Below are 17,014 nucleotides of genomic sequence, written 5' to 3'. Positions count from 1 at the left end.
CGACTGAGTGCATCCGCCACTACATTCGCTTTCCCTGGATGGTACTGTATAGAAAAATGATAGTCTTTTACAAACTCTAACCACCTGCGCTGTCTCATATTCAGCTCCCGCTGAGTGAACAAGTACTGCAGACTCTTGTGATCACTAAATAATCTGAAGGACTCACCCAACAGATAATGCCTCCAAATACGCAAGGCAAAAACCACTGCTGCCAACTCCAAATCATGTGTTGGATAATTAAGCTCATGAGGCTTAAGTTTCCGAGATCCATAAGAAATCGGTCGCTCCTCCTGCATCAATACACATCCAAGACCCTGCAACGAAGCATCCGTGTAAACAAGATACTCTATCCCGCTCTGCGGAGTAGCCAGAACCAGTGCAGAAGTCAGCTTCCTTTTCAGCTCATCAAAAGCTCACTGACAGTGTTCATCCCACACGAACTGTACACCCTTCTTGGTCAGATGAGTGAGTGGTCCTGCTATCTTGGAGAACCCCTGGATGAATCTCCTGTAATATCCTGCCAGACCGAGAAAACTCCGAATCTCAGTAGGTGATGTAGGCTGTCCCCACTCAACCACCGCTGAAACCTTGGCCGGATCCACTGCTATCCCCTTTTCTGACACCACGTGACCCAGAAATTTTACCTCCCGCTGCCAAAATTCACACTTCTCGAACTTGGCATATAACTGGTGCTCACGAAGCGTCTGCAAGACTATGTGAAGATGTCTAGCATGATCGTCCTCCGACCGAGAATAGATCAAGATGTCATCAATAAAGACAATAACAAACTGATCTAGATAAGCCCGGAAGACTCTATTCATCAAGTCCATGAACACTGCAGGTGCATTAGTCGTCCCAAACGGCATAACACGAAACTCATAAGAACCATATCTCGTGAGAAATGCTGTCTTAGGAATATCCTACTCCCTAACCCTCAGCTGATGATACCCAGAACGCAGATCAATCTTGGAGAAGTATGTGGCTCCCCTTAACTGATCAAACAAGTCATCAATCCTGGGCAAAGGATACTTGTTATGAATCGTAACCTTGTTCAACTCTCTGTAATCTATACACAGACGAAGCGAACCATCCTTCTTTTTCACAAATAGAACCGGTGCTCCCCAAGGTGATGTACTCCTACGAATAAAACCCTGGCTGAGTAACTGCTGAATCTGATCCCTCAGCTTTCTCATCTCTATCGGTGCCATCCTATAGGGTGCCCTAGCAATAGGCGCAGTGCCTGGAGCTAAGTCTATCATAAAATCGATCTCGCGACAAGGTGGCAACCTTGGAATCTCCTGAAATACATCCGGGAAATCCTGTACAATCGGTATGTTATCCAATGACACAGTAATCCCCTCCTTAATTTCCTCCTCCACATGGAACGAATAGGTGCTACCCCCCCCTTTAGAACGTGGCATAGCTACTACATACATATCCTGACCAGGTATGGTAAAAATAATAGATCTATCAAAACAATCAACTTGGGCATGGTAGTGAGACAACCAATCCATCCCAAGTATCACATCATAAGTGTGCATGTCCAGGACCAATAGATTGGCTAGAAATCTGAGTCTGCCAATATCTAGTGTCACAGGCCCATCACTCTCATGTAAAATAGCTGTATCACCCAATGATGTAGAAATACCCTGAGGTCTAGTGCATACCCTCGTCTTTATCCCAGATAAAGTAACAAAAGTCCTAGCTACAAATGAGTGTGTAGCACCTGTATCATATAAAATACGTCCATGCAAACCATGAATAGGAAAATTACCCTCAATAGTCTGAGGTGCCTGAACATCCTGTGGCATGGGGTTATACACCCTGCCATAATGCAACTGTTGTGGTGCCTGTCCCTGAGTCTGCGGTGGTGCCGGTAAAGCCAGATGTGTCTGTCCCTGAATTCGTGGAACCTGTGGAGCCGGTAGAGGCACTGGTGCCCTCTGTCCCTGCTGCACATACTGTCCCTGTACTGCTTTAGGACACTGCCTGGTGGTATGACCATACTCTCCACAAGTGCAACAACTACCCTGGAAAGTACTAAATGGCCTCTTCTGTCGGTTAGCCTGTGGCTGACCCTGTCCTGCCTGTGGTCCCCCATTCTGTTGCCTTTGAATAGGTGCCCCATTGCGATGAGCATCTGAACCACCCTTGTGCTTCTTCCAAGGCTGTTGCCCCTGGAACTTGCATTTGTCATTCTGCCGGTGACCATTGCCATTCCCTTTTTCAACTGACTGGTTAGTAGAGTCTTTATCACCCCGCTTCTCACCACGAGCCTGTCTGATGTCCACAGTCAACTGATACTGTTGTAAAGCGACGTCTACCACCTGAGCATAGGTAGTATAGGCTGGACTACCTGTAATAGCTCTCTTGATAGACCACATCAGTCCCTTGATGAAACTGTTACGCTTCTTCTCCTTTGTATCCACCTCCTCCGGTGTAAAGAGAGACAAGTGGGTGAACTGCTGCACATATTCCGCCACTGTCATGTTTCCCTACTGCAGATTTAGAAACTCGATCTTCATAGCTGCCCTGACTGCATAGGGAAAATATTTCTCCTCAAAGCGAGCACTGAACTCATCATAAGTCAATGTCATCCTCTCCTCTAGGGTGGTAACTGACTCCCACCACTGTAGTGCATCCCCAACTAGCTTGAAAGTAGCAAGCATATGCTTTTAAACCTCCGTGTACTGAACCAAACGAAGATGACGCTCAATGTCCTGTTTCCACTGGTGAGCTGCTCTCGCATCGGTGGAGCCTGAGAACACAGGTGGACTCCCCTTTGTGAAAGAGCTCCTAGCCTTTCCTCAAGAATCTGTCTGAACCACTGGTGCTGGTACAGGTGCCTGCTGAACCTGTGGCTGGTTCCTGAGTGCAGCTGTTACCCCAGCCTCTATAGCCCGAGCAACAAGGTCATTGAGGTGTGGAGGAATCTCTGGATCTCTGACCCAACCCTGAGTCTGTTGCACTTCCTCCTGCTCCTCCTGAAACCCTGGCATTTGCTGCTCTTCTTCCATTTTCCGACGTTGTAGACGTTCCTGCTGTCTACGTGCCGCTCTCCTCTGTCGACTGTTCATGTTCTGTCCTCTTCCAGTGTTAACCATGTTGTTAACACAGAAAGACAGACATCAGTACGAGTTTAAACGAACTGTAAAAGAATTCAACGAATCCTAAACATGAGCTCTATATAAAAAAAATGATACGCGGAAGTCTTTATACGAAACGTCCTAGAGACATTTGAACCTGGAGTGCTCTGATACCAACTGTGATACCCCTCGGATCCGAGACACGGGTTGATCAGGCCCAGGCCCAAACCCGAGGGAATATCAAACAATTAAAGTATTTTAAAACGAACACAGATGACAAAAAAAACAATAAAGATAGAATAAACTGAAAGAAACATTAATTATAAAATCCTCCAGGTAAAACTGAAAATTGAAACTCCAATCCTCCAAAACTTCAAGGTTACAACTTGGGAATCCACTGATGGACCCCTAACCAAAAGTTCAACTGAAACTGAAAACTAAAAATAGATAATGCTAGAAATATCGAGAGAAGTCCTACGTAATCAGATGAAGGTGAGACTGTCCTCGACAAGCACGATCAAGCTCTAAAGCTGGAACCGTCCTGTACCTGAAAAGAATAATGAAGGAGTGGGTCAGACCCACGAGCAAGTTCTAATCTAACTGCAATCCATACAGGGACCCGATACGCAGATACACCGTAGACACCTTACAATATCTATCTAGTCCATACGTATAAATATATCCACACTAAGGGACATTCACTAGTCTATAATAGGGGTCTCAACCTAAATAGAAGGCAACATGCGAATACGCACCCAAAGGTGGGCATGAGTACCTAGACCTAACAGGGTACACCTCAACCTATTATAACCAGCTATGCATCCATTGCATATACGCACCCTAACCAACGAGTTTGAGACTCAAGCTCAACTCGTGGTACCATAAACATATATATAAAGTCCGTCCAAATCCAGGGTAAGCAGTTCAACTATTTATTAAACTGACATACAATAAACCAACTAGTTAGTCACTCAACTTATTCAGTTGATATGACATAACTACCATCCGTTAATCCAGGAAGTCATCCAACTTGGTTACAGCTGATCTGATTTAGTCACAATTAGGATTCGATATCTTTCAATCCATTCCATTAATCCATTAGGTTAGGTTTATGCGTTTTGAGCTAAACCGTCCCTAGTATGTCACCGTCCCATACCGGTACATATAATCATCCATATCCAGGTAAATTACAACATATATAACAGTTTAATAATTTACAGACCCAAAAACCACCATCCAAACAATTGCAGAAAAATATTTAAAGCTTCAGCAATTTAAATCCAAGCATTTAACCATATAGTTGCAGGAGACGATTTAACAAATCAATAACTAACATCCAGAGCATGCATAAACCAAATTTAATATGTCAGGGACTCCATCATGCATATGAATTGGTTAAGTAATCCTATTATTATCCAATAAATTGCTAAAACAATTTCAGATGATTGTTTAATATTTCGGCAATTTAAATCCAAGCATTAACCATATAGTTGCAGGAAACGATTTAATAATTCAGCAACTAGCCTCCTAAGCATGCATAGATCAAAATTAATAATTAAATGACCTTATCATGCACTTGAATGCATTCTAAAACAAGTTTTATAAACACATTATATTCCATCAAATTGCTGAAATTTAATTCAACAATTAATTCAACTTCCATTTGTTAAGTGCCTTAATTTTTACACTGTTTGTCCCGACAATTTAGAATTAAACTTTAATCAATTTAGGGTCTTAATAACACTCAAAATTCATTCCTTAATCCCTCTGTAAAGTTCCAAATTCACTCAAATAGTCTCCATGCTCCAACAGTGAACATAGTACGTAGAAAATTAAAAAAAAAACTTAAAATAAATCAAAAATAAAAAGGGAGCCTGCTCCAAAATTTGGAGCAGGCTCTTTGTCCAGCCTAGAGCCAGCTCTAGGACTCCTTAGAGCCGGCTCTACTTTGTTGTGGGAGCCGGCTCCCACTTCTATGAAGCCGCCTCCCACAACAAAGTAGAGCCGGCTCTAAGGAGTCCTAGAGCCGGCTCTAGGCTAGACAAAGAGCCTGCTCCAAAATGGAGCCGGCTCTCACCTCCTTTGAGAGCCTTCGTCCCCGGTGCGTTGTTTCAGCTCTTGTGCTCCTTCTCCGGCTTATTCCTAACACTCTGTTAGTTTTTAAAACCAAACTTAGGTGTCATATTAATACCCAGTAGCATCCCAATGGCTTGATAACAACAATTAAAATCAATTACAGAGGTTAAATTTGCTACCGAACTAACCCGCGTTAGGAACAAAACTGAAACTATAATTCTATTCCAACCTCTCTGTTTCTCTTCACAAACTGATCTTAGGAGTCTTATATCATCCCATTAACATCCCCAGAGTTTGTTTACAGAAGATAGAAGCAAGAATCGTAACTAAAATCTCAACAGATTTTAATATGCTTTAATGAACAGAACTGGGAATAACAATACACGAACTGTAAACAGATTTGAAATCAATGCAAACAAATCATCAACAAGCATACATTAAACACATAAGTTTCATTTACTAATTAGTTAATCCCTAGAGACTATCTAGGTGCACAGAACACGAGCCAAAGAGAATGAGAAAGAGAAGAACTTGCCTGTACAGTTTTATAAATAGAACCTTGTCGCAGTTGTTCTAAGCTTTCCGGCAACCACTGACTACCTTCTAGCCTCCTCTAATTCTGATCTAATCCACCAAAAACCTCCCTTGGTCCTCTCTGTTATTCTCCTTGACAGACCGTTACGATGCTCTGTTCTCTCAACTTCTCTCTTTACAGAACCAAGACTTGTTTTTCTCCAAAACCCTTAACCAACGAAATCACCATATTTATAGACGTACAACCCTAAACCCTAATCCTTGTTTAATTAGAGCCAAAGCCCTAATAGAAACCTTAGTCGGCCCATATCCTAAACCTACGTCTAGAGTGTCGGCATTATAAACATACGTAAGTAAAAACCTAAAACTATCATTACAAAAATAAAATAAAACAGTGAATGCACAAAAACATAATATCATTAACAATTCAATTTAAAATAATTTAATAACAGAAAACAAAACAATTTAATCAATTAATTAAAACAAAAATCAAATTTAAATAACCACAGAAGAAATACACAATTAAAATAACCAATTAATAGAATAACACGCAATTAAACAATTAAATAAAAGATTAAACAATTAAATAAATGCCAGGACTATATTAAACAATTAAATAAATACCAGGACTATATTAAACAATTAAATAAATGCCAGAACTATCCTTTTAAAATTAAGGGTATTACACATACCAAATTCCTTCCTAATAATTTGAAACAATAACAAATTACTTTAAGTTGACTTTTCATTATGGCTTACGTAGGAATTGAATTTCAATTGCAAACTCAATGTAACAAATTGAATATTCCTAAAGCTATTCTTCCTCGTTCGGCGTGCATGGAAAGAAAACAAAATCTCATTACCATTTAAATCACATTCTGGATTTTCTTTATTAAATCAATTATCAATAGTTTCCTCGTTCGGCGCGCACAGATTTATAAAGAATGCCTTATGACTTTACCCACATATGCATAAACTGATTGATTCATGCTAACCTAAATAACATAAATTAAGTTAAAATCAAGGCCACCAACAGTGTAGGCAGAAGAAAACAAATAATTAAAATTTATTATTGAAATATGAACTGAAATTCCTAAATCAATTCATATAATTAGATTCCAATTAATTTATTAAAAAAAAAAACCTAGAATTAATCTAGCATGCATAAAGTATGAATCAAAGGAGAAGAGAAGAATTAGAACTTGCCTTTAGGGATTTGATAAAAACCCTAACCTCCTTCTTCCTTTTTCTCTTCCTTCCTCTTCCTTCTTTCTCTCTCTAAAATATAGTACGTGATATATTTTCTAACTTCTTTCACAACTCTATAGTTATATATTTATAGGCAACTAAAATAACCCTAATCCTTTTCCCATTCCAAGACAAACTAAAATGAAATAAAAATAAAATAAAATAAAATTTAAATACTAAAAAGGTAACTAAATATATGTTACGTATAATTTATGTGTACCCCTTTTTATATATAACATATAAATATATATCAGATTATTATTAAAGGGACTTTCCTTACATATATATATATATTTATTTATTTATTAAATATACATATACATGGGTAATCATCCGTACCCATTAAACCCCTTATCCAAGTAGTCCATGGAGCCCAATTGATTGGTCAATTACTACTATCCATATCCAATTCCTTAAAAATATAAAAATAAAATAAATAAAATAAAAATAAAAATAAAACAATTAAATCACATTCAATTCAATTTAAACAAATAATTAAATCAATTAAACAAGTAAACAATTAACCAAGAAAACAACTAAATAACTAAATGTAATTAAACCTATTAAAATAATACCGAGACTATCCTTTTTAAATTAGGGGTATTACGCTATTGTTCATGAATTATTAAGGGTATAATTGTCAAGTTAAATTATGTTGATAATTAAAAGAACTTCAAAAAATTCATCTACCAAACAACTTTTTTGTTTTCAATTCCTTTCATCAAAATACATTCTCCAAAACCAATTCAATGGAAGGAATTTTAAAAACTAGAAGCTCCACCAAACGAGGCCTATATTGTTGAAGGTTTTAAATATCTAGGGCCCAGTTAGAATGATGAAACGGCTTTTACAAAATTGTTGCCAGTAAAAATAATGTCATGTGTTTGGTAATACATTTTATAAAGTACTTTTAAGTACTTTTATTATTAATTTACTATATTAAACATACATTAATAAGGATATTGCATGATATTAATGTAAGTGATTCATTCATATAGCATGGCATGTTTGTTAGTTAACATTGCATGATTACATGTTATAAAACTAATTTAAATACACGTTACAATTTAAAAATAATTTAAAATTTTCACTTTACACATGCTATAGTCTCTGTGTGGCTTATTAGATATAATGCGAACAATAACAGTCATGCACATCAATAACAAATAAAATTGTATTTATAAAGAAAAGTAAGGATTATATTCTCAAAAAAAGGTAGTTACCTAACTTTACCTCAAACGCAATTCCAAATGTTACGATTTTTGACTTTAAAACCAACACGCTTTTTAGTTGCAGAAAAGCAATCCCAAATAGGCACTTCAGTGACACCCTCTCTATTATCTTAAACTTTTAGAGTAGATGGTTGTTAACATATATAGTATCAGAGTCAAAAGTTTCGAGTTCAAACCTCACCATCACTCTAATTAAAAAATTGAAAAACACATGTTAGACGAAAAGAAGGCCACACATAAGGTTAGGGGGCATGTTGAATGATTTATATATTTAAGTTACACCCTCTTTGATATATATATTTAAGTTACACCCTCTTAACAATTTAAACTTTTAGAATAGATGGTTGTTAATATGTAAATTGGTAAATGAGATTAAAGATGTCATTTCGAACATTACAAGGGCAAAAATGTCATTTCAAATATTACAAGGGAAAATTTGACCTTCCCTTAATTTTCTCTTGTTGACATTAGCAAAATCCTTTAGCCTCTTAATGGAAGGGAGGAATCTCCTACATAAACCAAAACATCAGGAGAGGTACGTAGGTGAAATTATGAAACCTAGAAGGGATGTAAATGAAATATTGTCAAATCTAGGAGTATAGGTGGAATTTATCCTAAAAAGTTTAAAATTAAAAAAAATAAATATATTTTATTTATTTATTTTTATTTTTTATTTTTTTCTGGTGAGCCTTGGATTGCTTTTTATTAGTTGACATGGTATGCTATTTTTGTTCTAGGAATACCTTGGCAGTTTAAGTTAAATGATTTAGGTCTATCATAATTTATAAGAAATTATTTGATGGTCGTCCATCACTTCTATTTTCTGAACCAATTTAATTCCAAAAAAAAGTCATATTAATATTTTAAAAATTAAATATTAATTTTGATTAGATTAGGTGACCAAGTGAAAGAATGTCCACCGCTATTTAATAATTTATTGTACTCCACATTCAATTCATTTCTTTCTTATTTTCGATTATATATATTCATTTCATTTCTTTTTAATTTTGGTTAGACTGGCTACCAATTGACAAATGATAGAGGGCTATCTAATAATTTCTTGGACTACACATTTAATTCATTTTTTGAACTATTTTTTGTAATAAGAATTTTAAATTTCAAATACAGAATCAGAAGAGAATAATTAAAATTGTCCAAGCTTAATTACGGAAAGATTCTATTCTATTCCCGTGAATACTCTCATGCTATGTTAAGTAGAGATAAAAAAATAAAAAATAAATAAAAAAAAAAGAGGAAGGATCCTCTTCACAAATTTTCATCCGGCCAAAATATGGGCAGAAGATATGAGAAAAAATAAGTGAACTTAATATAGAAATTTTAAATTATTATATCACCCTTGATAAATATTTAATAAATCGAATAAATAAAGTAAATGATGATTTTAATGGTAAAAATAACTTAAAATTTTACATTTTCTTTTATCATACAGATCAAATTAAATTGTCAGTTTTTTTTATATATATTTTTATTTTCTTCCATCCAACCATGCAACAAGTGAGAAACCTTTGGATGTCTCAGTCACTCTTTTTTTCTCTCCATTCCATTCAACTTTTGTGCTTCCTACTAACTACCGAGCACCAAAGTTCATGTAACATACCACAATTTATATATGGGAGGTGATAAATTTGCTGTATTTAATTACTATTAATGCACTCTGTTTTGAATGTGACATGACACTATTACTCTTATTTAATTCACAAGAATCCAAATTAAAACACTAATTCTCTCTTCCTCTGTTTCTCTCCCTCTGTCAAGTTGCAGTAGATTTTTAGATTGTCTATTTATCTTTGTTTATAAAGTTTTGTTAAACAAATCTCATATTTCTGGAATTCTTATTTTATAAGATTTCCGTGCAGATATTATTTGTAATATTTGGATATACAGTTTGTGAGATATGAATTTTGTGAAGTTCGGAAAAATTAAGATTTAAATAAAAGGACATTTTGGTCTAAATATCAACTCTTTTACAATCCTTACATAATCGAGGGGGGTTCTTTGGTAAAAAATTAAAAAAGGAATTTATTGAAAAGGGTTATAGGTGGAGGATGGTTCTTTGGTAAAAATTTAGACAATAGGGATTTATTAGAAAAGATTACAAGTCGAAGGGGGTTTTTTGTACTTTGCCTCAAAATAAATTATCAATTTTTTTTCATTTTCTTCCATCCAACCTAGCAAAAAGAGAGAAACGCTTGGATGTCTCAGTTATTCTTTCTTTTCTTCTTTCCATTCAAATTTTTTTTTTAGGTGATAAATTTTCTGTATTTAATTACCATTAATGCACTCAATTTTTAATGTGAAATGACACTATTACAAGAATCCAAATTAAAACACTCATTCGCTCTTCCTCTGTCCCTCTCTCTCTCTCATAGTATATATATTTATGTGTATTTTCAACCCATCTTTTGCTGCACATCAGAATCACATAACTGAATGTGAGTTCTTGTAATACTCTCTCGGTCTGTACATCTATATATATATATATATATAAATTATGGGTGGTGTTTTGAATGGCTGGTCTGCACTTGTAATGGTGCTAGTAGTCTGTGTCCTGATGAACCAAACACATGGAGAGTATTTGAATAGTATAAGTAGATTTGGAAGCAATTTGGGGTGTGATGTTTTCCAAGGGAGATGGGTGTTTGATGATTCTTATCCTCTCTACGACGCAAAAAACTGTCCGTTCATAGAGAAGCAGTTCGATTGCCAAAGGAACGGTCGACCAGACAAAGACTACCTCAAATACAGGTGGCAGCCCACTGGATGCGATTTACCAAGGTACTGTACACCTACCGTTACTCTTTCTTATTTTCACCTCTACCCATCTTTACTGTGTTTTGCATTCGCTCCATTTAACCCGTCCACCAGTAAAGCAAATGATTTGGAATAAGAGTAAAAGTGTTTGATAGTGGGGTAATTTGACATAAGAATATATAATAGTTGTATATGTATTTATTTATTTAATTTTTTTTTTGACAAAGAGATAAATTAATTAATTTTAAAAGAAACCAAAGTATTACAATTAGGATATATATATATATATATATATATATATATATATATATTTTCTAGCAAAAGCTCACAGGTTCACATTGTCACTTACAAATATTTAAATGTTAGGCTCAGTTTGTAAAATATTTTTTTTTAATATATTTTTTTTCAGGTAAAATAATTTTTTTATTTTTATTTTTACTTTGGTGGTGTCGGACGGGATATGTAAAATAACTTATCTTGATAAATAAGTTATTTTTATTAAATTTTAATATTATTTTTCTTAGTAAAATATTTATGACAACCGAACACCAAAAATAAAAAAAAAAATATTTTCTATAAAATTATGTTACTCACAAAAATTTAAAAGTTCTTATACTTTTGAAAAAGTGAAAAAATAAGGTCAAGATAACGATATATTTTAACTACTTGCACACATATAAATGACCAATGAATTTTGAGGTAGTCTTCTCTTAGGGTGTCACTTTGGAATTTTTTTTTTAAAAGTTCATTGTCCTTAATCATGAGATGTCTTATTGATCTTATGGTTTTATGTCTAATTTATAAAGTAATTTTATCATGAGTGCACTCTTATTGGCGCTAGGCATGAAATCCTTTATAGGAATGGTACATTTATCAATTAAAGTTTAATTTAATAATAAGAAAATTAACTTCTTAAAGGAATTTAAAAAATAAAAAAAATAATTTAAGAAATTAATAATTTTAGAGGAGGCATTATATATAAAAAAATTATATATATATATGTATAAAATAAAATAAAAAATTATTACATGTACAGTGGATAGGGCAAGTGCACGAAGACCACCTCATACATCCTTATGTGTATTGACTATAGTAGATGACAGTGTGAAAAACAGTAATTATTATTATTATTTTTGTTTTATTCTTCACTAATAAATCAAATACAATGAGTGATTAACAATTATTATATAAATATTCTAATAAAATATTTTTGTTGTTTATTGTTTATATATATATATATATTTATATGTATAAACACTTTACCGATATTAAAGTGAACCAATCCACTTCTAATATTTAAATAAATGACCTCACTATACTTTGTCACTTCCAATCATCACATATATTACAAATCATGATGTGGACCTTTCAACGTTCCTATTACAGCTTGAAGGACCCACCCCTGACCCAAACATATATATATATATATATATATATATATATACACATGGTTCACTTATAAATATCTTGCATCAACCTCCACAGGCTGTGGACGGAAATCGCATACACACAGTACACACAATGGCATCACGAGAGCCCACCTACTTCTAACCATAACCTATATAAAACAAAGTGTTGCATTGTTGTCTTGAAAGCAAGAAAATGGATATTCGTTTTGTTCTATAATAAATGTCTATCTCAAAATGAAAAGATATTTATTTTGAAAAAAACGATCTCTTAAGATAAATATCTATTTTGAAATGAAGAATTATTATATTTGAAAAGTTAAAAAAGTTCAAATGAAAACAAACAAGTTTAAAACAATATTCATTTGATGCACATACAACGTATCACATTAAACATGTTATATAAGCAATAATCATTATATTGAAAATACTTAGAACACTATAAAAAAATTTAAAGCCACTGTTTTGAGTGTTGTATTTTTGCAATATCAATTATTCATATATTTTATAATGTAACGTAATGAGTGTTACATTTGTGTGTTGAATGTACGAGCATTGCGTTGAGGAGTAATAACATCATTTTTAGGATGACAATCACTATTGAATAATTAATTTTTTTTGTTTTTTTGTTTTTTTGTTTCCTGTTCCATTTAATACGTATTGCATATGTTGTATTGAAAAGATTCGTTTTTGGTGGTCACTGAACAACGAAATACAAGAAAGAATCTGAATTTTCCCTCCACAACTTCCAAACATAATTTATGATTTATTTTCTTATTCACCTTGTCCTCAGTATGGTGTGTTAAGGTGTCACCGATAATCATCCCTGCTGGACCCCACAAGCATCTTGACTGGCCTTTTCTTGATGTAGGTTCGACGGTCGAGATTTGTTGATGAGATTAAGAGGAAAACGCATCTTGTTTGTAGGAGATTCTTTGAGCCTCAACCAGTGGCAGTCACTCACGTGTATGCTTCACACAGCAGTACCACAGGCTCAGCACGTCTCCAGCACGGTTGCCGGTCTCTCCACCTTCACATTCCCGGTCAGAATCTCTCTCTCTCTCTCTCTCTCTCTCTCTCTCTCCCGTGCGTGTATATGTGCGCGCGCGCGTAACGTCTCATTCCAGTACATGGCATGACATTATTTATTTTAGGGTCGAATTCACCCAATTTTACTCTTAAGTTTTACTGTAAAAGAATTCATACCAATTGAAAAAGTTTATAAATTCTACATCCAGGCGATGTAAAATTGTGCATTTCAAATTCTCAATTAATTTTCACTAAAGTACATAATCTCTCATTCACTATTCAATTCTATCTAATAAATTATTATTATTATTATTTTTCCGTAATTCTATCTAACAAATACAATTCTTAATTTATTTTTGACATATGGTTTTTTTTTTTATTATTATTATTTTTTTATGACACATTTATTGATTTCATGACAAGGACACCAAGAAGGTTCCCCAAATCATTCAAAGGCATGATTTTTCTGATATATCCTACAATAAAATTAATGGTAAATTACATTGATATCCTTTCAGATTAGGTTACATCTTACATATATGAACATTTTGGTTGTAACTTTTATGTAGAACCCATGTCATTTTTTTAGCTTAAAAAAGTGTGAAATGTCATTTACATTATCCCTTATTTAATATATTTTTATAAAAATATTAAATTTCTTAAAAGACGAAAGTGCCCTTAGTTATTGTAACAAATCATCTCCTTCTTTCTCTCTCTCTCTCTCTCTATATATATATATAGAGAGAGAGATATATATATAGGGATTATTACACATACATGATGTTATGTACCCATATTTATCATTTGATGAAGTTAAAGTCATGTTGTTTAAAAAAAAATAAAATTAACCAAAATGCTGATGTGGACATAAAAAAAAAATAATATTTATTGTCCAAACTATCCTTACTATTTTCAGGTACCACTTTTGTTTTGGACATAATTGTATCATTTTTTGCACACATATGTACCACTTTTTGTGAATGCATGTACCATTTTTTGTGCAACATAACAAATAGTCATTGATGACAAAAAGTGGTACATGATAATAAAAAATGGTACGCACGTGCACAAGAAGTGGTACCTATGTGATGATGGTTTGGGCAAATGAACAGTGTTTTTTCATATCTAAGCCAGTATTTTGGTCAATTTTATTTTTTTGAAATTACAAGACTTTCATTCCATCAAATAATAAATATAAGTCCATAACACCATATATAGATATACACAAAGGCAACGCTAAAAATTGTAGCAACGTCATCTCCATCTTTCTGTCTCTCTCTCTCTCGGCAACAAAAATTGCAGAATTACCAATGTCGTCATTGTTAGGAAATAATCACTACTCCCCCTCGATCACGACCCACAAATATAAAAGGAGTGATGATAAAGAAACCAAACACAAAATTCACAAGACAAGAAATTATACGTGGTTCGACAAAACACACCTACGTCCATCAGAGAGCCAAATTTCTCTAGAGATTGTAAACCGTACAATATAGAGGATTACAAAGAGATGTCACTTACAAACCCTCAACCCTTTTGTACCCAATCACTTTATAAGAAAATACTAAGTTCTAAACAAGAACCCTCTCACCACACAAAGTGTCATCTCAAATACAATGAGAGTAAAAACTCTAAAACAAGAGTTTTTCCCACACCCACTAGTTTCTCACTTTGAGCTCTCCACACACCTTTCTTCTTGGTGTGTTGTGTGTGCCTTTAATTGCCTTCCATGCTTCACCTTTTATAGGAGAAGTAAACCTTCCAATGTCAATGGTAGGTGAATCAATATTTGACTCTCCAAGTGTGAAACAAACAATGGGTAGGTGGTGCTTTCATTTAAGACCAAAGTTTGGCATCCACCATTTTTGACCTTCTAGATTAGGAGTCCTTGTTGAATTTTTAACCACAATTCCAACAATCTCCCCCTTAGTTAGAATTCACAAGTCTCAATATCCGAGACTCTTACTTGCAAATCCACAAGTAGTCCATTGGCCTTCCGTATACCAGTTACTCATAACCCGAATCAAGTAAGATTCCACGACCAATGCATATATGCAGCTGTACCAAGTTAAAATTATCAAGTGACTCTGAAAGGGGACCTCGATAAGACCCCTTCACAAGCAGGATTTTCTTTCTTATCATCATTTGTCTGGAAACACGTCATCTTTTCTATTGTATCTGCCAATGAGACCTAACGCAAGATTTTGCTTTCACATACCCGTTTCCAATCAGCAATCGAAGTCTGAGTACCATTGTTACCCCTCACCAAATGATATAATCCCCCACTATTTTCTCCTTGCATCAATACCATGCATCCCTTTGTAACTTTCATGACTCCCCCTACAATAGAGCATTTGCAGTTTATGGAATCCAACTGGCTCAAGGATATCAAATTACACCGCAACTTTGGTACGTAGGCAACGTTCACCAATGTGCGTTCAACCCCATCAAACATCTTAATTTTTACCGTTCCCATACCCATCATGGTACACTTATCACCATTGGGCATATTCAAAGAATTATTCTCAAGTCTTTGAAATGAATCAAAATATTCTTTCATGGAGCATATATGGTTCGTAGAACCCGAATCTAATATGCAGTCATGCCGAGTAAGAGTGTTACCTTTGGAAATTATGAGAGCATCTCTAAAGTCTTCGTTAGATCCATATGTAATAGATGCATCATTCTTGCCACCATCTTCCTTTCCCTTTACAAGTGGACAGTCTTTTCGGATGTGGCCCCATTCATGGCATCTGTAACATTGCTTGCCCTTTCCTCCCGTTGATTTAGACCTACTTATGTTAGATCTGTGGGTATTCTGCCTTCCCTTATTCTGACTATGAGCAACCATGGCTGAGTCGTGGCTCCTATCACCAATGTCCCTCCTCTTATCATTAGATAAGAGAGTAGACTCAACATCCTCCATCTTCAATGCTTCCTTTCCATATAAGATGGTAGTTACAATGTTCTCATAGGAAACTGGAAGTGAGGTAAGAAGTAAGAGGGCTTTGTTTTCTTCTTCAATTTTCACATCAACTTTTATAAGTTGATCAATGATACCATGAAATACATTCATGTGATCCAAGAGATTTTCGCCTTCCTCCATCTTTAGCTGATAGAGATCACGCTTCAGATTGAGTTTTGTGGTGTGGCTCTTTGCTAAGTACAGCTTCTCAAGCTTATCCCACAATTTCGGTGCCTAATTCTCACCATTAACATTGTTAATGATATTATCTCCGATACAAAGCCGAATAGTGCTAAGACATCGCAACTCTATATCTTCCTACTCATAGTCTTTCATCCTTTCTGGCTTTCCATCCTTTCCCACCAAAGCTTGATGCAAGCCTTGTTGAACTAGGATGTCCTTCACTCTACTTTGCCAAAGAGTGAAGCTACCTTTGCCATCGAACCTTTCCACCTTATATTGTGAAGTAATATTACCAGCCATGATCGTCATAAGTGCCCAAGAAAAACAACACCAGTGTTATGATAAAAAATCTAGATCAAGAATTTTTTATCAAACACAACTTGTGTAAGCCTATAGCCCTGATACCAATTGTTAGGAAATAATCACTACTCCCCCTCGATCACGACCCACAAATATAAAAGGAGTGATGATAAAGTTTCCAAA

General features: G+C 34.7%; 1 protein-coding gene across 1 annotated transcript in view; it reads left to right on the top strand.

The window, feature by feature from the left end:
• The first annotated feature begins 10,298 nt into the window (after positions 1-10,298).
• LOC132311197 (protein trichome birefringence-like 43) overlaps positions 10,299-17,014 on the top strand; it is a 34,184-nt gene continuing 27,468 nt past the window's right edge. The window contains exons 1-2 of the mRNA XM_059808990.1: positions 10,299-10,972; positions 13,226-13,397. Coding sequence (XP_059664973.1) covers positions 10,689-10,972; positions 13,226-13,397 — 456 coding nt within the window. The 5' untranslated portion in view covers positions 10,299-10,688. The remainder of the gene's footprint in view (positions 10,973-13,225; positions 13,398-17,014) is intronic.

The sequence above is a fragment of the Cornus florida genome, unplaced genomic scaffold (genome assembly GCF_030987335.1).
Source record: "Cornus florida cultivar Cherokee Brave unplaced genomic scaffold, ASM3098733v1 CherokeeBrave_3.0.0_Hap2_Chr06, whole genome shotgun sequence".
NCBI lineage: Eukaryota > Viridiplantae > Streptophyta > Magnoliopsida > Cornales > Cornaceae > Cornus > Cornus florida.
The sequence above is the reverse complement of the archived record's forward strand: the minus strand, read 5'-3'. Positions and strand labels throughout refer to the sequence as shown.